Here is a 21,609-nt window from a genome sequence, read left to right as displayed (position 1 = left end):
TGACTAAATAAGAGCATCTGATTCGTTCTATATGATAAGTGCTGGTAATCATATACAGTAAGTAATAACTGGGCTCCCTTCGGCATAGTTTAAACCTTTGTGTTTACTTTAGTATAGGCTAAATTACAAGACCATAGACTTAATGGGACTCGCCCGGGATTTTTGTTGGGGAAATTTGATTTAGGGGTGTTTAATGCCTGTGTTTTGGACATTTCTGCAGGAAATAACCAGTGGTGATTTAAACTTACATTTGAACAGGTAAGTGCTGTTGGTAGGAAATATATGTGTCTGTAAATTATATTGTGAATATGCAGCATTGCAGAATTCTTCAACTCCCTAAAGCAGATCTCTATCCCTTAGGGCAAAGGATATGCTTGCTGAGGCCCAGACTTCCCGATACCTAAATGAATTTGAAGAACTTGCCCAGCTTGGAAAAGGAGGATATGGGAAAGTCTACAAGGTAACGTTCACTGTTGTATAATAACACCGCAGCATTTGGCTTTATACTAGACCTGGTAAGATGGAGAATAATAATCACATAAATTGGTGACTGTTATGGAATTATTCTTTCTTAGCTTGTTCTTTCCTCTTAACTTGCATAGAAAACACACAGGTCATTTTTAAGTGAAGATGTTATCCGGCCTTGCTGTTATGACAGAATTGCATGCATTATAGCACTTATTTTGGGCTAAACAAATAGATTGTCAACCAAATAACGGGCCAGTAGTATTCACCTTATGCCATAACAGATTGCTCATGTATATCAAGATAATATTATTACTAGGGAGCAGTATGTGATATGAGCCCTAAGAAAGGTGATCCATTATCGAGACAAAAAACCTGTTTAAATATTAATTTAGGGCTTTGGATACTTTTAAGCAACTACTGTTCCACACAGCTCAGTGCTACAAGTCCCTGCTGCTTCAGTGTTCAATGCCAATACATACTTCTTTCCTTAGCAGTGTGTCTCCTGTTTTACCAAACAGTCCATACCGTCATCAACAGTGTCTTTTGCTTTCTTCCCACACTTGCCATAGTCTCTCCCACACTAATCACATAGGGTCTCCCTATCTTCTCCCCCTACACACACACACACGCGTGCGCGCGCACATTCTATTGTCTCTCTACTTTTTGCTCCACAATTTTACAGCGTTTCCGCACATACCCTATACTCCTCAGCCACAGACACCATACAGCTGATGCCACGTGCCTTTACGCCTCACAAGAAGGCCACTAGCACATCTAGATGGTGCTTTCGGGCTGCTGTGGTGGTCACGGTGTGTGTATTTTCTGGCTGCTTTGTTTTTTTGTTTTTTTTTTCAGGTTGCCCAGGGGAGGATTGTGTTTTTGGGCTGCTGGGGGGAATTTGCTACTGACCTTCAGAGAGGATTTTATTTTCGTGAAGCCGGAGCTCCTGGTGGACTTAGACAACATGATGTAGAGTAGAAGAAGCCGGGTATTAGAGTTTGGAGACTGCCAGGGACGCAGAACGAGGCAATATACTGCACATTGAAGGCGGTCCCCTGAAATTGAGGGGTCAGTTGAGAGAAGGGGATCTGCTGAGAGTTTGGTCCAGGGCTCTGCCGACCCAGATGGCTTTTGCCCTGGTCACAAACTGCTTCCGATTCGCTGTGAATCAGAAGCAGTCCGTGGCCAAGATCATCGTTGCCTGGGGCCCCCCTGTAATGAGTTCCCAGTTACAGCCAAGAGCCTCAGGTTATAGGATTATGCTTATATACAGTGGCGACAATGGGATATATAATAATTTTAGTAGCGGTGTAATTTGGGCTCGGTGCGGGAGTACTGGATGCCTCAAACTCTTAGAACCCTTTTTTTTTTTTTTTAACATTTATTCTTCTTGTCTGTGTTTATTTTATTTCTGCCAGTCTTCTATGTTCTACTCTTCCAGCATGGAATTAAGCACAGAATGTATTTGTATATTTAATTGTGCCCTCATGTTACAAGAGTGCTTTCTTTTGAAAGTAATGGGTGATTTCTATAATTCCTTTATAATCTTAGTCACAACTGACTGTAAGATATTATGTTGATAAGTTAGTGTAGGAGCTGTTGTCATCTATACGTAGAGCAAATATAATGCCATGTGAATGCTGAAGCTGACAGTGCCCATCAGTGACTGGCATTTCTGGGTTTCTCTCCCCTATTATATTTTTGTGTACTCATTAAGGTATTTCTTGAATTATATTGTTTTTCTTGATTTAATGCACATACATCTTTTGTTAAAGCATTTATGTATGATGTAGACCTATGGGTAGTTGGTAGGTGAAGGGCTAATCCTGGAACAGAGTATTGCCATATAGTTTGATGCTTATGATGGATTTGTCGCAGAATTTAGCAGATTTTTAGATACAAATTGATTTAAAATAAAAAAACAGCGTTATTGCGGATGTAACGTGTGCTGTATGATGTGTTCTTTTTCTTGTGTTACTTTTACTAGCTTGATCTAATGGCACCCTCAGGATTACAGTATTTTATACTTATCTTATAGGTCAGAAACAAACTTGATGGGCAGTTCTATGCTATTAAAAAAATTCTCATCAAAAAAGTTTCCAGGAAAGATTGCAAGAAGGTATGTTTCTGTACGATGCTGCTGACGTGCGTTTCTTCAGGACAGCTGTACACCGCTCTGTCTGTACTAAGCTACTTATGTAAAGACCTTACATGATATATTTTACCTGTTCAGAGGGAGAGTTATGGACAGTTTCAGTGGGGGCGATTCAATGGTTTAGCCGGTGGCTATTTAAAAAAAAATTGCCTGATGGAGCAATTCAATTGTTGATCCGTCTGAGTGTGATAGCCGCTGGCATTTCTGCTCGCACCTTCAGGAGAGTGCAAGGAATCCATTGTTAGGTCGCCCTAACCGCAGTTGGGGTGTTCTAACCAGGACTCTATGCGGGTTTAGCCGTTTTACACGGCTAAACCCGGTCTAATAGGATGTTAAAAGGGTGATAATAAGCGCCCAGAACAATTAAATTGCAAAACTGGGTGCACATTAATTATATCCTCCCACACAACAATAGAATCGCCCCCTGTAAATCTGTTACCATATAGTAAATCTATGAAGATTATTTGATATTGGTCAGATGGACTTTCTTAGATATGAGATATAGGGCCTGATTCTGCGTTGGGAGCAAGTCAGAAAAGATGCAAACAAGGGGCAATTTGCTCCTGGAACAAATCATGTTGGAATGCTAAGGGGACTAAAACATTTATTTTTTCCATGCAGAGAGAAAGGATATGGGATGGGGTTGATTTAGCCTCTGACGGAGATGCTATCACAGCTGCTAACCTGGTAGCAGCTGTGATAGCTCTATTATGGTAATGCAGCAAGAGGTATCGCGCCTCCTGCATGCATTACTGATCCGAACTGCGTCCATGGACACAGCATCGGATCTTCTGCGAGATCCCCGGCCGGCTGAGTGACCATGGGGTTACTCTATCCAACCTCCACAGATGCACAAAAGCGGCCAGGAAATCTTCAGCGGCGGCAACACACTTCTGTTTGGGGACCAGAAATGGCAGCATACTGTCAGTGACGGGATCATGCGCCTGCACACAGCACTGGCCATCGGATTTGTGCGTTAACCATCGGGTTAGTGTGCATCTCTGAATCAGCCCTATAGTCCAACGGTCGACAACCATAATGTCTACACCACAATGTTGGCAGTTATGATGTGGATATTGTGAAAATGTTCACTGTCAACGTTGTCGGGGTACTGGTGGGGGTAGGGATAGGGGAGAATTACTTACCGGAACACAGCTCTGAGCCGGAAACTGGCACATGATGGCTAGGACCAGGAAGCTGTGCTTGAGCCGCTGCAGCTGGCAGGAGAATTCACCATTGGGCCACGAGGGATGGTATAACATTCTAACATGTCGACATTTTATCACAGATTACATGATGAATGACTACATTGACTGTTGACATATCATACCACACCCCACAGAGAATGCTGACTGTTTTTTGCATGTAGTGAACAAATACTGGGGAGCTTAGTAATTACACTGAAACTTACATCTAGACTAGAACATACCTCGTATGGATCAGGAACCAAACAGGACCATAATCATGACTCCAAGCTTTGGGTGCAGGCTACAAGCTTCTGCCCTCATCATTTGTTGGTTAGATCTGCAGCAGAAAAATAGGTGATAACTTGTGTAGCTTTAATATGGATAATGCTGTCATCGCTCTTATCACAACTCTTTTAACAGGTACTTCGTGAAGTTAAGGTTTTGGCCGGGTTACAACACCCTAATATTGTTGGGTACAATACAGCTTGGATGGAACATGTTCAGCCTCCTAATTCTACATGTATGTAATATTATCACACTCACAGACACACAGTAACAGAGCACAGAAAAGTAAATTTTGTTTTTTATTTTTCAGCCGCAAGCTGACACCATACATGTAATGTACTTGGTGCTATAACCATATACACATGTCATTATCCTGCAGTGTGGATAAATCTGTCACAAATAGAAATGGTTGAATATCTTCTAGATCCTGAATAGGGCTTCTTTCTGTCTGCTTATACATGGCCTAGTAAAATAGATGTTGTAGGGCTGTTACTTGCTCTTAGGGCCTGATTCATCATCATACGCAATTGCAATTACGTGCGCAAATTGAGCGATTGTTAACCACTGCGCGTTCGCACTGCAATTACGGACGCACTGAGGAATCCATCGCAGAGTGAGTGACAGGCTGCGAGCGTTTGGGGGTGGTGACGGGGGAGTGGATGGTAAAATGCAGGCGTGTTTGTCCGTTTGACTGCTGTTGCATGGGCGTGCATAAATTAGCCACTGCGATTGCATACACAGCTTGAGTGCTCACTGCGTGCGACAAGACTTGCAGTTTCTGCGGCTGGTCAGACCTGGTGTGAATGCAGCGTGACTGGCCGAAGTGCATCGATGGTACCGATGTATACGCAGGAGTGCGAGGTTGAACGGACGTGAGAAAGCAGCAGTGGGCGTCTGGCTGAGCTGTGGCAGGCATTGGCATACTTTCACAGCTGTGTTCCATTGCCGTACGCAATAGCGATCCTTACTGATTCAGGCCCTCAGTTCACAATTAAGGTTTAGGGCCTGACTCTGCATATAGCAAATTGTAACAAGCTGCTTATACACCGAAGCAAACTTGTGTATCTTTGCGCATCCCCTGGAGATATTGAGTCTAATGGATCTCCTCCATTCCTCTCCATGCGTGAAATGGGTCTTTCTGGGCGGACGGAAGAGAATGGTCTCCTCCGGAGCCAGATTTCCGATGGCAAAATGTCCATGTTCTGAGTGTGGCTGTATACTGCTCTGCTTGAGACTCAGAAACCGGCCCTTAGGGCTATATTCACGAAGCGACTGCTTCTCTGTGGGTTGGAGCTAAAAATTTACAACGGCACTCCCATTCAGTGTAAAGCACGCTGGGATTTACACTAAATGTGAGTGCCGTTTTAAAATTTTCAACTCATAGCCTATGCTTCGTAAATATAGCCCTCAATCTCTAAAATATACAATAAAGCGTCTCTTGTTCTGTTTTGTCGCTTATCCAGGTATTTATCTATGGATAAACGACTACTTGGCATTTGCGATTACAAACCATGCTTACCATTATCTGCACAACACTTAGTGCCCTGAATTTATTTTAAAGAACTCTTCATTTTACTAACTGATGCCACATTTCTGCTTTATTTGCTAGGTAAACCTGTTCTCTCATTACAAGCTATTAAAGGTTCTTCCAGCAACAAGACTGAGGAGTAAGTATTGTGCCACAATGTTATGTTTCTTCATATACCCTTTATGGTCTATGTTTTGTGCCTTTCCATAAAGAACTTTATTAAAGAAGGTCTCCGCTTATTAGCTCCTATTCATGGATTTTCACCTAAATAATTTTACTGTGTATAGCCTTCTATATTGGTGATTGAACCTCCTTACGTCTGTTACTAAAGGGCTTCACATGTTTGTCTGAATGCCTATTGAAATAAAACGTCTCCGAATTGCTCATTTCATTTTTTGCCCCGTTGGACTATTTTGTTCCAAAATTTATTTAACGTTTTTCTTTACAGCAATATTAAGGCTATAAAAGGTGCGGAGAGCAGCGGTGGCTCCATTGTGTTTGCTGACTCTGCAGAGGGCAATCATCAGAGTATTGATCTGTCTTCCATTGGAAAAGAACATGAACGCAAAATGAAGACCGTTAGCATGTCTGACATTAACCTCCATGGTAACAAGGACTCCAATGCCAACATCCGATCCAGCTCTAGTGTTCGCAGTAGACGGGACGCAGACACAGAATTCTGCCCGAGGGACAGGTGTCCGTTCAGTTCTGAAGACAACATGGACGATGGCAGTGATTCATCGTGTGATGAGGAGTGCCCGGAGAAGGAACTCTGTTTACATCGCCATTTTGAGGTGAGAGGAAATATTTGTCCAGTTATTACAGATTACATTACTTTCAAATCATATGTTTCTTTATCAATCACTGGTGTCTTTTAAGCACACAGACTGTTCTGTACCTGATAGTCATCAGGTTTGTTGTCTGCTTGTTGTCCAGCAGGATAACAACATAATTCATTGTCCTAGTTATGTAATGTCCCTATTAGCTTCCGTAGGGAGGAATTTAATTGAATTGTATTGCACTGTCCGAAGCGCCCTTCTAAAGAGATGGGAGCTATTCAGTTGTTTAAGCTAATGGGCATGAGTGCCATGGGCACCCATAATTTCTGCTTGCACCCTCCTGAGGTGGCAAGCAGAAATACAAAGTCTGGTTTTTTGTGCCCAAATACAGTGCGCCCGGTACTTTGCACGGGTTTGGCCAAAAGGCGCGGCACGTGAAAAGTAATGGGTGCCCAGTTACACGCGCCCGCCGGCACAAACCACTGAATATCGCTCTGTCACTTTAGCGCGGAGATCAGTGCGAGAGGGTGTGAAAAAGCATTTGAATTCTCCCTGCACACCCCCACACCCCCTAAAGTTTTGTTTGTCTCTTTAAACCTTAAACCATCCACACATATAGTATAATATTGTGGCGCCTTGGACCTGCCGTGGTATCCATAACTTAGTAGGCTCCTGGTACTTGGTATAATCGGTGACCTCTACTGAGCAGCTTCTGTAAGACCGTGTCAGGGCTGCAGGAGGGATGTTGCTTGGTCCAAAATTGCAGCAGACCTCTTATTTCCTCCAGGTGGAAAATTCCTTGTTAGGCTGGCAGAGCTTGAGCCTCAGTGCTTTTCTAGCTGGAAAAGCTCAGCATTTGTAAGAGTTGGATTTCTGCCATAATGACACTAAAGAACGGGGAAAGATGCTTTGTCCTTGTATTATAGGAGGCAGTTCAGCTCAGAATACCATTCATGGAGTTGAATATCATTTGATAAAGAGCAGTGTTTCCCCCTCACTCTAATATTGACATTATAGGGCTAATTCGGAGGTGGACGTAGCCGCATCTATTGGCGGTCACCCGTCGGCGACTTTATGCAAATGCTGATACAGAGTCCTTCCCTTGTGTGGATCCAAATATGCAAAGACTGAGATGTCCACTTTCGGCTTCTGTACACGCCACCATCGGTCGCTCCATTGATATTTTCACCAGCCCTATGACAGGTGCCGTTTCTCTGTCCGAATATGGCCTATGTGAGCGGTCAAGCATCTGTGTTTGCAAGCACTTTCACTGACGCGCCTGTGACCCTCCCATAACACGGCCAGACAGACCATCTCCGTGCGTGCGCTAAGCCACAACCCTGTCTCTGCCCGGGAACAGCTATACTACATTTTCTATACACTTATCTCTGCGTGCATGAAATTAGCACTTGCGGCTCTGCACAGACACAAGCGGATCTCATGCATGGTGCGACGGAGACTCATGCACAGTAGCAAAAAATCGCTACACTATGCCAACATCGTCGGTGCCTACACCTCTCAATAAGGCCCTGTGGCCGTAATTCAGGTCTTATCCATGCTATGTGTTTACTAGGTGGGGAAACAGTGTTCAAGAAGTCCTGGGTGAAGCCACCATATATTTGGTATGGTTGGTCAGTAAAGAGGGTAAAAGTGAAGGAGGAAGCTTGGTTCATTAGTGTCAGAAGTCATGGCATTTGGGGGACTTAATGTAATATGAAAATTTGTAGAGTAATAGTGTTTTGAAAATCCTTTTTAGGACATGGTATTCATAAATTTGGGATTTGTTACCAGTTTATATAGTAGTTAGCTGTTCGGAAGTCTGTTGCAGAGAACATTTGATCAGTCAGTGCCTGCCCCCAGTGGAGCTTGCAGTCTATGGGGCTTATTCAGAGATGTGCGTTAATATTGAACATATCCGATGTGCAGATGCGATGTCGCTCGCAGTGCCCCTAAATGATTGACATGCTGCTGGTGTTTTTGGGCGGTGACACCAGAGTTCCAGAAAACTGAGGCATGTGGGCTTGATGAAGCCAGTGTCTGAGTCTTTGGCTGCAGCTTCACTGGCTCCAGCAGCGTGATTTCAGCGGGCAGTCTAAGTAACCTGAGGGTTACTTGGATGTTCGATGATCATGCAGTTGATCCGACGGCTGCGTATATTCTGAGATACAGGTATTATGATGCTTACCATACTACCCCTTTAAACTGGGGACACTCATGACTTACACAGGTTCTGTGACTGATTAAAACTAGGTGAAATGCCGGCCTGAAGTCAGCCAGCCACAGAATCAGAATAATTCATGTCCTAATTCATGTGTGTTCTGGTTTAAAGGGATAGTATGGTAAGCCCAACGATTTCTGCAACTTGCACACGTTTATAGCACTCTTTTGATTCTTCTTTTATTGTTTGATTGTTGTATCATTCCGTGTCACCGTGTCGATGATTCTTACTTGAGTGTCTCCATTAGAAACATTTAAGAAAAAAGTTTTACATTTTTTAATTACGGCCTGAATAAACTACACTTAAGTGTAATAAATCTAACAAATAAGTTAAAGGTGTTTTTTTTTTTTATTTCTAACTCTTTAGAGGACTGATTCTAAGTTGGGAACAAAACAAAAAAGGGTAAGTAACTTTGCCCCTTGGTGAAGCCATGTTGCACTGCAGGTGGGGGAAGATTAAAATGTGCAGAAAGATTTAGATTTGGGAGGAGTGTGTCCAAACTTATCAAAAGGCCCCCCCATACATCTAACGACAGGTCTCGCGATCCTGTGATCGGATCGGAAAAACTGATCCGCCGAATGGCGACCGGCGGTCATCGATGTTCCGCGATCCGTCGAAGGATTGTTGAACTATACATGTTTAAATTTCGCAGGTTTGGAAAGCACGATCATATTTTGATAGTGATCGACAAATCTGTGAAACCCAACATGTTGGATTTCACTGATCCTCCAACCCGGCATCGCAGGAACGCCGCGATCTGTCACAGATGCATGGAGGCCTTTAATTGCAATGTACAAAAATTAAAGCTGTCCAGCATTGTGGGCTACATGCAACAGCAGCTAGTATTTACCTGCATGCAAAAATAATGTATTTGACACCCTTGCAGTGCAACATGGTTCAATTCAGTTACTTTGCTCCCAACTCAGAATTGGGTGTGGATTGAAATATTACACTTACAAGTGTAGGTTATTTAGACAGTAATTAAAACATTTTAAACTCTTTGAAAGAAAAATTGTTGCAATTATTTATGATCTATTAAGCTGGGTGCACACTGGGCCGACCCGCCAACCTATCTGACGATTGGTAAGTGCATGCACACTTAACAATCATCTGCCCAATGTACTGGGCTTGACTTCACAACTGGGCGGGCATTTAAATTTGCCCGCTCAGTTGAACTGTCACTCATCGGCGGGTCCCTGCAGGACGTGTACGGTCGATCGGTGGGTCGCCCGTACACGCCAGCACCCTGTGCTGCAGGGTCGATCCGATTTGTCTGTGATCAACCTCGTTCAGACGTATCTGTTGTACTCACCCGCTGATGTATGTACCCAGTTTTAGAGATGGGAACTGGTGGAACAGTTTATTTGATCCTTTTTATTTTCCTTTTGGTGCTATTTAGCTTCAAGTTTTTCCTTGGGAGTGGTCCCTGAGGCAAGAGGCTATTTTGGGGGAGAAGGGTTTATATTAAACTGCTGTGAAACCATCTGTGTGGGTGCTCTTCCTGCTGTTCGGAATATTTAATCCCAGGGGGATGTAGTCAGGAAGCAGACGGTGAAAGCCCGGCATGGGACTAATGAGAGGCGTCTACATACCAACTCCTATTATTAGCCCCACGCCAAACTCCCAACGCTTGAGCGTCGGGAGCTCATAGCCGCGGGGGGGGGGGGGGGGGAATTGGGGGAGTGTTAGGTTTAGGGACTCCTGGGAGGGTTAGGCTAGGGAAAGGGTGGGTTAGGGTTAGGGGAGGGCAGGGTTAGGGTAAAAACTTACCTTAGTCGGGATCTTCATCTGCCGGCCTTCCGGCGTCGGGATTTCAGCCGTCGGGCTTAGGTTCGACGGTAATACATACCGATTCCTTCCCAGGTTGTGTTTGTCAGACTCGGGGTATATTTACAGGTTTATAGAAGTGGAGATATTGCCCATGGCAACCAATTGGATTCTAGCTATTCTCTTCTAGAATGTATTAGATAAATCATGAGTAGAATCTGTATATATAAAAGGGGGTGGATACCTGCGCACTGAGATTGACTATGAGTTATGGCGAGCTGCAGTATATAAATGAATAGCTGACTCTATTATAAATAGTTAGAAGAGAAGGAATATACTGCGCTCAGCTCTATTAACCATGTCTAATTAGATTGTAAACTTATGGTATAATGCACAATAATGAAAGGTGTAGTTGCGGACTATTTGATGCACTCAATAATCTAAATGTCCTCCTATATGTCAGGACGAGATATATGGAAATAAATTGATCAATATAAAAGAAAAATCACTTTACTAATATGAAATCAAAAAGACATATATATGAAACAATACTTGAAAAACATTAAAGCATGCATAAGGTGGATGCAATATCAAAATAGCATATTATCAGTGGACTGCCAGGAGAACTCCCAACCGCAGGAAAATTGCTAACAAACAATACAATGTTGCACAGACTCCTAATATGTTAAAATGAGTCTGAAATATGAAGAAATGACTGTATTATGTTGACGATGAATAACGGCGTCCCACTGTGGATACAAAGTACATATACAAAGTACATATGCTGGCCCAGGGTGATCTTCCCGAGGAAGGTAGTACGGGTAAACTGCAATAGAAGGGTGAAACTCCACACAAGCTGCTATTCCTGGTGGCTGTGCCGGCAGCACACCTGTGAGCAGACGTCTGCCCGTAGTACACACTGAAGAAGCTGCTGTGTATGGGGAGGAGATGTCAACGGCTCGGGCTCGCTGACACCGTATCCTGTGCACCCCCTCCTCAACTGGAGACTTGCCTTCCTGCGCCTTGCCCATAACCGCTCCTTCCTATAGCCGGCTGTGCTGTCTTGCGGCACGGGTTCTTCCTCCCTCTCCGGGATCTCCTGCGTCTGGTCTCCTGGTAACGCTGTCCTGTATGCCTCTGATCCGTCTGCTACTTCCGGGTTGTATCACGTGAGGGTAGTGCGATCACAAGATTGGTGGGTGCTAGCAATAAATCCCTGTGGGGAAATGTTCTTTCCTTTCCGTGTCTGGGTATTAATGGGTCTATTATATTGATCAATTTATTTCCATATATCTCGTCCTGTCACATAGCAGGACATTTAAATGATTGAGTGCATCAAATAGTCCTCAACTACACCTTTCATTATTGCGCACTATACCATAAGTTTACAATCTAATTAGACACGGTTTATAGAGCTGAGTGCAGTATATTCCTTCTCTCATAAGAAGAATCTGATTGGTTGCTATGGCCAATACCTGCACTTTAGTAAATATACCCCCTAGACTAGAGCTTACAGAGGTCACATTGCATTGTATTTACTTTGTGAACAATTTTAATGCTTTTTCTGTGTGGTATGACATAAGGAGGTTTAGTTCTCCTCTGATTTTTTTCAAGACCATTATATAGATAAGGTTCTTGGGTGGTATATAGTTTGGAGTTGTTGACTGAGTAGTAGAGTCGTCTTTTCTTTTTTTGCATGAGATGTAATATAAGAAGGACTGTTCTATTTATTTAAAATACATAAATAGTCAGAGAACCTGGGTGACTTTAAAATGTTTGCCATGAAGTATGGATCCATTAAATCGCAAGGAATTAGGAATTGTAATATTAGTCCTGAGACATGATAGCTGAGCAGGATTATATCTGAATGTGTGTGGTGGACCTGTTGGTTGGAGTAGTTACCGGCGATGTGCCACTGAGCTTCACCGCGATGTTAAGCTGTGCACATACAGTACCAGCACTTACAGTACCCACAATATCGTACATTTTCCAGCCCACCTCTATGGGGTGCGATGCAATCTTTGTGTTCTGGATGGATGCGATATGGCATTCAGGAACGGCACATAGCGCTGAACTGAATGAAGAGTCTATTGGACATTTGTCCATAAACTATGATTTAAGCTATAATCTCGCTGAATTCTCACCGTTTCCATGAAGTCGGAACCTATTACAATAAACCCCTTAGGCCCGTATTCAATTTGAGGTGAAAAGCCGGAATCGGCGAAAAAGTTTCGCCGATGACGTAATTTCGTCAGGCGGAAAAGTATCGCCGCATTCAATTTGAAAGACTTTCCGCCTAGGCGGAAAAGTTTCGCCTATGAATAGCAGGCGTAAAAAAGTGCAGAATTGGGGTTTTGGGGTACAACATTTCGAGAACCCCCGTGCAACCTTAAGACAGTCCCCTAAAGGTAAACTGCATCAAATTTTTGTAAAAAAAGACTTAAAAACACCACAAAAATTCACTTTGAATTTGGGGGCGAAAAAATAAAATATTGGGGGACAAAGTTCAAAACTAGCGAACTAGACTCGGGGGGGGGGGGGGGGGGGGGTTTCATTGCAGGGGCTTGCGGAAGGTGGATTTTTCACGATTTTTTTAAACTCAACTTTAAAATATGCTGGCCCCCATTTTCAAGTACCCCAAATTTACTGGGATAAGTTATTTTCTGCAAAAATACCTCCTGAATACTATTCTGCACCACTTAAACAAAAACGCTATTTAGCAGCTATTGAGCCCGTTTAAAAACAACAAATTCCTTCAGCAAGCCAAATCGGGGGGTACCATAGCTAACCCCCATGTCAGAGCATCTTTTGGGGGGTGTCAGGCTGATTTGTCCAAATCTGACAAGACTTTCCGCTTGCTCAAGTTTCGCCGGGTCCCATTTTCGCCTACTTTCAAATTGAACACAGGGATACGTGGGCACGCGCTCGATACTTTTCCTCCTGCAAAACACGTGATGTAGGCAAAGTCCGGGAGGCGGAAAAGTATTGCGGGTCTCCTCAAATTAAATATGGCTCTTAGTCTTTATAGTCTCCTCTTGTGATTACTACACTCCCCCCTCCTTGAAGATCTTTTGTCTTTATGAAATCTAAATCATTAGAAGGGAGATCTCATATGTTTTCCAAAGAGTGGCGAAGTTTCACATACTGTAGCAACCAATCAGCTTCTAGCTAGCATTTATCAAGTACTTTCTACAAATGTATAGATTAATTTCTAGGCAACTTCTCCACTCTGTAGAAGGCTTTATACATCTCCCCCATAGGTCTTATATGGTCCCTATAAAGTCTACTAATTGACCACAACCAGCTTTGAAAAGGAACGGGCTCAGATTAAACTCGGAAATCTTCCATCTTTGTCCGAATTAAGGAAAGTACTTATAATTATTCAGATGGTACCTTGTACCCCCTCCTCTCCTCTCCAAGCTATCTTTCTGTCTGTAGCTGGGGGGGAAAACACCCTGGCTGATATAATCTGACCTTATTTTTTGCGCACATTTAAAAAATATAAAAAACTAAAGTAGCTTACTGCATAGATTTACATATTTTGCCAAATGTCTGGTTATTACACTGACAAAAGTGTAATTTTTGCTTCTTTTATTTGACGTTAAATGCATGTATAGCTTGAAATGCATAATGCCAACTCCAGTCCTCAGGGACCCCTGACAGTGCATGTTTTACAGATCCCCTCAGTATCACAAGTGAAATGATTAACACCACCTGTGGATCTTTTAAAATGTGTCAGCCAGCAATGAGTACACCTGTGCTCCTGCTAGGAGATCTGTAAAACATGCACTGTTAGTGGACCACGATGACTGGTGTTGGGAAACGCTGGAATGTTTGTGACATTTGTATGTTCTACCAGTGTCTGTGTGTCTTTCCTCCCGATGCTCCATTTTCCTGCCACATGCTGGTAGATCAATTGGCTTTTGATAGAAAGTTGCAGTGGTTCTCAAACTCGGTCCTCAGGACCCCACACAGGTCACGTTTTCCAGGTCACCCAGCAGGGGCACATATGTAGTCATTACTCACACATTTTAAAAGATCCACAGGTGGAGCTAATTATTTCACTGATTCTGCGAGGAGACCTGCAAAACATGCACTGTTTGGGATCCTAAGGACCGAGTTTGAAAACCTTGTGCCCTTGTGTGTCAGTGTTACAGAGAATATAGAGTATATATGCTCCAATACAACAGTGATTGATGAATGCAAAGATATATTTTCTGCAAAGTGCTGCGTAATATGTAAGTGCTATATAAGTGTTAATAAATAAAATATAGAACTTGTGTCTCCTGCATATACTCTCCTTAATGCGCAAATGTTTCAGGTCAGTTTTTAGACCGTTGTGATAGAACATTTATCTAAAAATACATAATTGCTAGAAATACTAGGCCGATAGTGCTCAGCTAGAGACAGGTTACAATGACGTGTATTTTGTTTTCCCACAGATTCAGTATCATTTAATGCTGTACATACAGATGAAACTTTGTGAAAAGTCTTTATGGGACTGGATTGAAGAGCGAAATGAACGTTACAGAAAGGGGACAGATTCTTCAAGTATGTAACTGACATTCTGTATTAAAATGTACTCTTTAGGAAAGCTCCTTATATTTGGTACAGGCAGCACCATCTTTGTAGAAAGGCTCTTTCTGCAGTATGTTGCCAGTTATAGACCATGGGCGATTTGCCCGAGGTGTGTGTGTGTGTGTGTGTGTGTGTGTTTTCGAGGTGTGTGTGTGTGTTACATACTGAAGTGCCAAAAGTCATGGGATAGCAATATGTAATAGTAGATGGTGTCACCATACTGTGATGTCTTGGAAATGCCCAGACCTGCATCAGTTGTAATCTGACATCTAGTGAGTCAGTTTGATCACCGGCTAGGATTCCCATGGCAAAAAGACATGAATTATTGTAGCTCGAATGGGGCATGATAGTGGGTGCCCAACGGATGGGACATTCCATTTCTGAGGTTGTGTGGACATTCAACACTCAGCAATCTACGGTGGAACGTGTGTACCCAGGAATACCTTATGGAAAGCATTACCACCCATTGTGGACAGCGCAGTGGCCGACCACGCTCAATGATTGTGACTAGCAACGTCTGGCCAGAATTGTCCATGGTAACCGCGATACTGGCTCAAATCACAACCACATTAAATGCAGAAGGTACCAGACGCATATCCAGCAGGTCAGTGCAGTGTTCTTTAGCATCCATGGGATATAGGACCAAAATACTCACCATAACGCCCCTGTTAGCACTGACACTGGACACAACTCCTCACCTGGGCTCGTGATGTCACTCATTGGACCCTGGAGGACTGGCAACTAGTGACGTGGTTCAATGAGCTACGGTTCCAGTTGTTTCGGGCTGATGGTAGGGTTCAGGTGTGGCGCAGACCCCATGAAACCATGGACCCAGTTGACAACAAGGCACTGTGCAGGCTGGTGGTGGATCCATAATAGTGTGGGGTGTGTTCACATGGCATGGGATGGGTTCGCTGGTCTGCCTGAACATGTCATTGACCTGTAACCGCTAGGTTCCATTTCTTGATAACCATTTGCAGCTCTTCATGGACTTAAAAGTTCCACCACAACTATGGAATATTCCAGCAGGATATTGCACCGTGTCATCGGTCCCAAGTTGTCCAGAATTGTTTGGAGGAGCATTCTGGAGAGTTCCGACAAATGGTGTGGCCACCACGTTGGCCTGACATGAACCCATTTGAGCATTTATGGGACGTGGTGGAAAGGTCCATTCATATCAAAGATACTGCACCTACAAATATCATGGAGCTGTGGAAAGCCATCTAGATGCCATGGGTCAACATCTCTCCAGTGGTCTTCCGTCCACTTGTGGAATCAATGCCATGTCAAGTTACTGCTCTTCGCAGGGCTAGAGGGGGTCCTACACGATACTAGGCATTTATCCCATGACTTTTGGCTTTTCAGTATATATGCAGGATAGGAAAACTTTAAATCTTACAAACTAAAGACCTAAATCTAAGAATGCTGCATTGTAAAATATTATGGAGCATACAAATGTCAAACAGAGAAAGGAAGAGAGCTAATAGAAATAGAAATCCTGCCTACACCAATACCAAACCTAAAAGGTGAGCAGAATATACTATAACTTGGCCCCAGCTAGGTATATCAGGAGAGGAGACCCGGCACTCTCAGCAGGCAGATTGACCCTGAGCAAGATGGTCGCTCAGCATCCTAGTGGGATAAGAGCGGGGAAGTTTGTTGGTGAGCTGCCAAAGTAGGTATCAAGAAGGGGAGATTGGGAAGATGGCCCCTCCCCCTTGGGTAACCATAGCTGGCACTCCTGGTCATCAAACAGCACCCCGTTAGGTTAAATGTCCCCAGTGGTACTAGTGAGGGAGCTAATATAAAAATAGAAAAAAAGTTAAATGCAGCTGCAGAGTAGCCGACAAAAATTGTGCTCAGGGCACTTAGAAAAAAAAACCCTACTTGTCCTGTGCAGGGTTCGGGGTATAGGGGAGGAGGAGTCTGAGCTGTCCTAAAAACGTTCATTTCTTAGTACACAGACTCCTCCAATACCAACTATACCCCATGGTCTCTCCAGTGTCCCCCTTGGACGTTGCAGGGCAGTAGCTATTCAGATGCACAGAGCTGTATCGTCTTATTGGCATGTTATTGGCAGATGTGTTGCTCAAGTGGTTGAACGCTCACATTGGAGGCCATACTTTGACCATCTGAGGATCTGTGTATAGCATGGGGCAAGTTTTAATAACTAGGATAGGAGTGGAAGTTACATTGGTCTGATGGGCTGCTCTGGTATAATGTACACTAGATTGTCTTTTGTAGCTAGATTTCTTGCTGGACCCACCATAAAAAATTCAAGACCAATTTGGAATTGCTGGTGAGCGTTTCTCTGTGTACCATTAACGGCTCCTATCCTGTTCATAGGGTGCTTTGAGTTTGTTGATGCCCGATGTGCACTGGGCATATTCTACCAGCTCTTGGAAGGAGTTCGATACATCCATTCAATGGGTGTCCTTCATAGAGATCTAAAGGTAAACTTTTCAATTAAACTGAGACTGATTCACACATACTTTACACATTATGGCAGCTGCAATAAGACTCACATTGCATGTATGGAGGAAAATGCAGATATTGCCCATACGCCTATGTACGAATGACCCATTACCAGGCAGTTACATCCCTTCAAACACAAATGAAGATGTGACCAGGTCAGATAGGACTGAATCCTCTGCAGATGAGTGCACTCTGCTACTGAGACCGCACAGAGCGGAAACATGCAGGATACGTGCACAAAACTGACTTGTGTTCAAATCCGCATTGGCCTCACTACCTTCTACGTAATACAGCGTTCATACACTGTTTACTAAGCACTGATTAGAGAATATGTTAAGTGATTAGATACTGAGGCCTGTATGAACTTACAGAAATGTACATTGAGAGGTGGATCTGCAACTTGAATGTTGACAAGAGGACAAAAGCTGATGAGCTAACAGACTTTTTTTATTGAAATGCAAGGGCAAGTTACTATATTTAAGTAACCAGTAATCACATTGATTTATTTTGCTTTTGTTTCACCTACTGTAGCTGGCACTTTCGTCTGACTCAGAATCCTTCTATAATGTTCTGACTGGTCCCCCTCCACTCTGCTCACCTGAATTAACATATTTCTATTTCCTATAGCCAAGAAATATTTTCTTACAAGGACCAGACCTGCACGTACGCATTGGGGATTTTGGACTTGCATGTCAAGATATTATACAGAATTCAAACTCCTGGTTAAAAGAGGGAGGGTCCAATGGTGAGTTTGTATACGAATGTGTGTGAATATGTAGTAGGTGGCCTGATTTTTGTATATCGGAGCCTATGAGATGTTCCCACATGATGTGCTAATCAATAAAAACTAAATTGGGCACAAAGGGTGTAATTATCAAAAAATGCGGAGTTAGAGGCAGCAGTAAGTTTTGTTTGTGCTCTCCCAAATGAGCAATTGATTCCTACCCCCACCACACACACTCGAAGCCAAGGCTGGACTTGGAGAGTGCCCTCACTACTGACTTTCCTTTGCTAGACCTTCTATGGTCTCCCAGTTGGTTCCCCTAGCAGCACTCATTGCTTCCAGCAGCTCTCTCTGATACTTTGAAGGTATGGGATGCTAAGCTCCTGTTGCACTTTGAATTTGCCCTTCAACCAGAAATGTCTCTTAAAGAACTTTAATATGATGCTTCCACACCTCCATGTTTCCTATTGGCTTCATTTTGGTATCTCAACTCTGGCAGGTCTGTGCTCCCCGTCCTCCTTTCACCCTATCCTAAACCTTTGTGCCAAATTTTGGTTGGGGCTCTCAGCCTGGTTTTATTATCTCCAGCATTGGCACTGGGTACTTACGTCATTAATACCCCTGCTGCTTTTTCCACACCTCCACCCCCAGATTGTCTGCTACATCTACTCGTGGAGCCATATCCTACTGGTATAGCTTTATCCTTCCTTCCTGACCTTTTAGTTAAATCTCCTATCCAGTTACAATGGGAAACAGATCTCCAAAGTACTTTTACCCCCAAACCAGTGGGAATACAGCCATCTTTCCTCCTCTTCCTCATCAAAGTGCACTAACCCCACTGAAAAGCACATTAAGCCCCCCTCCCATAGGATGTGGCCCACGTGTTCTAAACTCTGTTGGCACCTCTGCCACATGGGTACAATTATGCAAGTTTTCTGGGACTAATTTAATATTGGTTAAAAAAAAAAAAAAAAAGGTGATTTTGTTTGTGGTTCTAATTAATTGGGTTTGGCAATCAAGGCTGAAATAAGGTTTTGTGCTCTAATTACAAATGTATCCTTTCCATATGTAGATTCAACACACACTTCTGGAGTGGGAACTTGTTTGTATGCTGCACAAGAACAGTTACAAGGATCACACTATGATTTTAAGGTATCTTTGTTGCTAACTATATTTTATCTAAATAAAAACTACTGGTGTTACCTTTTAAATCTGTATATACAAAGTAATCTCTGACATCCTCCCGAACTCTCTTGAAACCGTTTTTATTCAAATCCAGTATTTTATACCTGAACTTGGAAACTGTGATTTTTTTTTTTTTTCATGTAATAATAAATACAAATGTTTGTTTTGCAGTCTGACATGTACAGTGTTGGTGTAATATTACTGGAACTCTTTCACCCATTCTGGACTGAGATGGAAAGGAATGAGGTTTTAACATCTCTAAGCAGTGGGATTATCCCAGAAATCTTTCAAACCCAGTGGCCGGTGCAAAGTAAATACATTAAGTTACTGGTCAGTGCGGACTGTGCAATGCGGCCATCTGCCGATCAAGTGCTGAAAGGAGAACTCTTTCATCAGAGGGAAAATGTAAGTATTCTGGGTTTATATGGGACAGACTCCAGGGGGCCTTAGAAGGAAGATGGTAGACACAGCTAAAATATAAATCTGAATTGTAATGTTAGTTTGCCTACATAGTTTGTTCCCATTGACTTCAGATCAGGAGGAAGCTGCTGCTGGTTCATTTAACTTTTAAATACCTCCCTTAATTTGGTATGAGATTGAGTTGGATGCTTTGTGTTGGACATTTGGAGCGACTATTAAAAATCATTCTGACACCTATCCATAAATATTTGCACTTCTCTAGTAACAGACTGTATCCGACTAGATGGGTTGAAGTCTCTCCCATAGGGGGAGATTTATCAAAGCTTGGAGAGAAAGTACCAACCAATCAGCTCTTGTAATTTTTTTTTTTTTTTTAAACACTGCCTGTAAAATGACCGAAGCTGATTGGTTGGTACTTCCTCTCTTTCCAAGCTTTGATAAACCTCCGCTTATGATAGTACTTATTAAATCTTCGGACATGCCACTTGCTGGTCATTGCAGAGGCCTGGACAAGCTCACACTATCAATTGCCATATAGCTGGGTACACACTTGGTGATATCACTTGTTCTATTGGCAACGCAATATATCGCAAGTGTGTACACCCAATGTTTGTGAACATCATTCACACACGTCGGCCCTGCAGCAAACCCGATGCCGATATCTGAAGATATATATGAGTATCTGTATGGGTGAGCCACAGATACTGACAACTCAACTGGGCATGCAAATTTAAATGCCCCCAAAGTTGAGATGTCAGCCTAGACACATCGAGCGGCCGAATGGAAAGCTATACACGCTTACCAATTGTCTGCTGCTAATCAATCATTCCTACTGTGTACCCAGCATATGTTGTCTGGCTCATAATGAAGTCACTATTTTTCTGCTTAGTCACAATATAAAATGAACAACTTATATTCACCAACTTCTCTGAAAGAATATACTGGATATAAAATATACAGGTTTGGTTCGTCCATGTACTTAGACAAGCCAAGTTAGAGGTTCCCAATCACAGTCCTCAAGACTCCAACAGTTCAGGTTTTAGAGATAGCCATGGTTGAGCACAGGCGATAAATTAGTACCTCAGTCAATTTGATTTAATTACCTGTGCTCAACCATGGATATCTCTGAAACATGAACTGTTGGGGAGCCTTTGGGAACCTCTGCGCTAAGTGAATCTTCAGGTATATCACACACAATTCAGGATCTGTTATTGTGTTTTGCATAAAGTGGAACTAAACAATGTTGCCGAAAACAGATGCTTATTATAGAGATACTTTTCACATGGCAAAACTGATTTAAACAAATAGGCGCTTTGATGATTTGTTTATAAAGTAGACTGTACTGCATTGTATATGGGGAGAGCTAAGTGAACTCTTTAAACAAATGGTTTGATGATTGTTTGAAGTTTGGTAAATGAATAGTAGTGTTCTGTAGAATATGTTCAACATCTGTTTAATAATGTCATTGGTTAGTGATTGGGGACTGGTCTACGGAAATTTGGTGACACATGAGCACCTCTTATATAGTACAATTTGCCACAACAGAAATTATTTTCATCATTGACCAAACATTGTAATCAATAATCTATATTTTACTAGCAGGTCATACAGGAGCTGCAGCAAAAAGTTATCAATTTAGAAGAGGAAAATGAGAGACTGAAAAAGAGCTTGCAATTATTACGACAAAATTCAAGCAGAGAGGGGCCAGACCTTTAATTTTAAATGCAGCATCAACAGACGCCTAAATCTCCAATGACCATGTTGTACCTTGTAAAATAACATATTAAACTATATATATATCACTATACACGGTTTGATTTTTATTACAAAACTAATCACT

At 42.7% G+C, this 21,609-nt stretch overlaps 1 protein-coding gene across 2 annotated transcripts in view; it reads left to right on the top strand.

Annotated features, from left to right (window-relative positions):
• Positions 1-21,576, top strand: part of EIF2AK1 (eukaryotic translation initiation factor 2 alpha kinase 1) — a 31,376-nt gene extending 9,800 nt beyond the window's left edge. Inside the window, exons 4-15 of one of the 2 annotated variants that reach the window (XM_088451957.1) lie at positions 221-258; positions 361-460; positions 2,507-2,587; positions 4,231-4,330; positions 5,705-5,762; positions 6,072-6,417; positions 14,830-14,938; positions 17,312-17,418; positions 18,068-18,185; positions 19,237-19,316; positions 19,521-19,754; positions 21,372-21,576. In XM_088451957.1, coding sequence (XP_088308083.1) covers positions 221-258; positions 361-460; positions 2,507-2,587; positions 4,231-4,330; positions 5,705-5,762; positions 6,072-6,417; positions 14,830-14,938; positions 17,312-17,418; positions 18,068-18,185; positions 19,237-19,316; positions 19,521-19,754; positions 21,372-21,485 — 1,485 coding nt within the window. In that variant the 3' untranslated portion in view covers positions 21,486-21,576. Of the gene's footprint in view, positions 1-220; positions 259-360; positions 461-2,506; positions 2,588-4,230; positions 4,331-5,704; positions 5,763-6,071; positions 6,418-14,829; positions 14,939-17,311; positions 17,419-18,067; positions 18,186-19,236; positions 19,317-19,520; positions 19,755-21,368 lie in introns of both variants that reach the window. The other variant, XM_088451956.1, reaches the window with a different exon arrangement.
• The last annotated feature ends 33 nt before the right edge of the window (positions 21,577-21,609 follow it).

Source organism: Taudactylus pleione, unplaced genomic scaffold (genome assembly GCF_031769625.1).
Source record: "Taudactylus pleione unplaced genomic scaffold, aTauple2 ptg000032l, whole genome shotgun sequence".
Classification (NCBI taxonomy): Eukaryota; Metazoa; Chordata; class Amphibia; order Anura; family Myobatrachidae; genus Taudactylus; species Taudactylus pleione.
The sequence above is the reverse complement of the archived record's forward strand: the minus strand, read 5'-3'. Positions and strand labels throughout refer to the sequence as shown.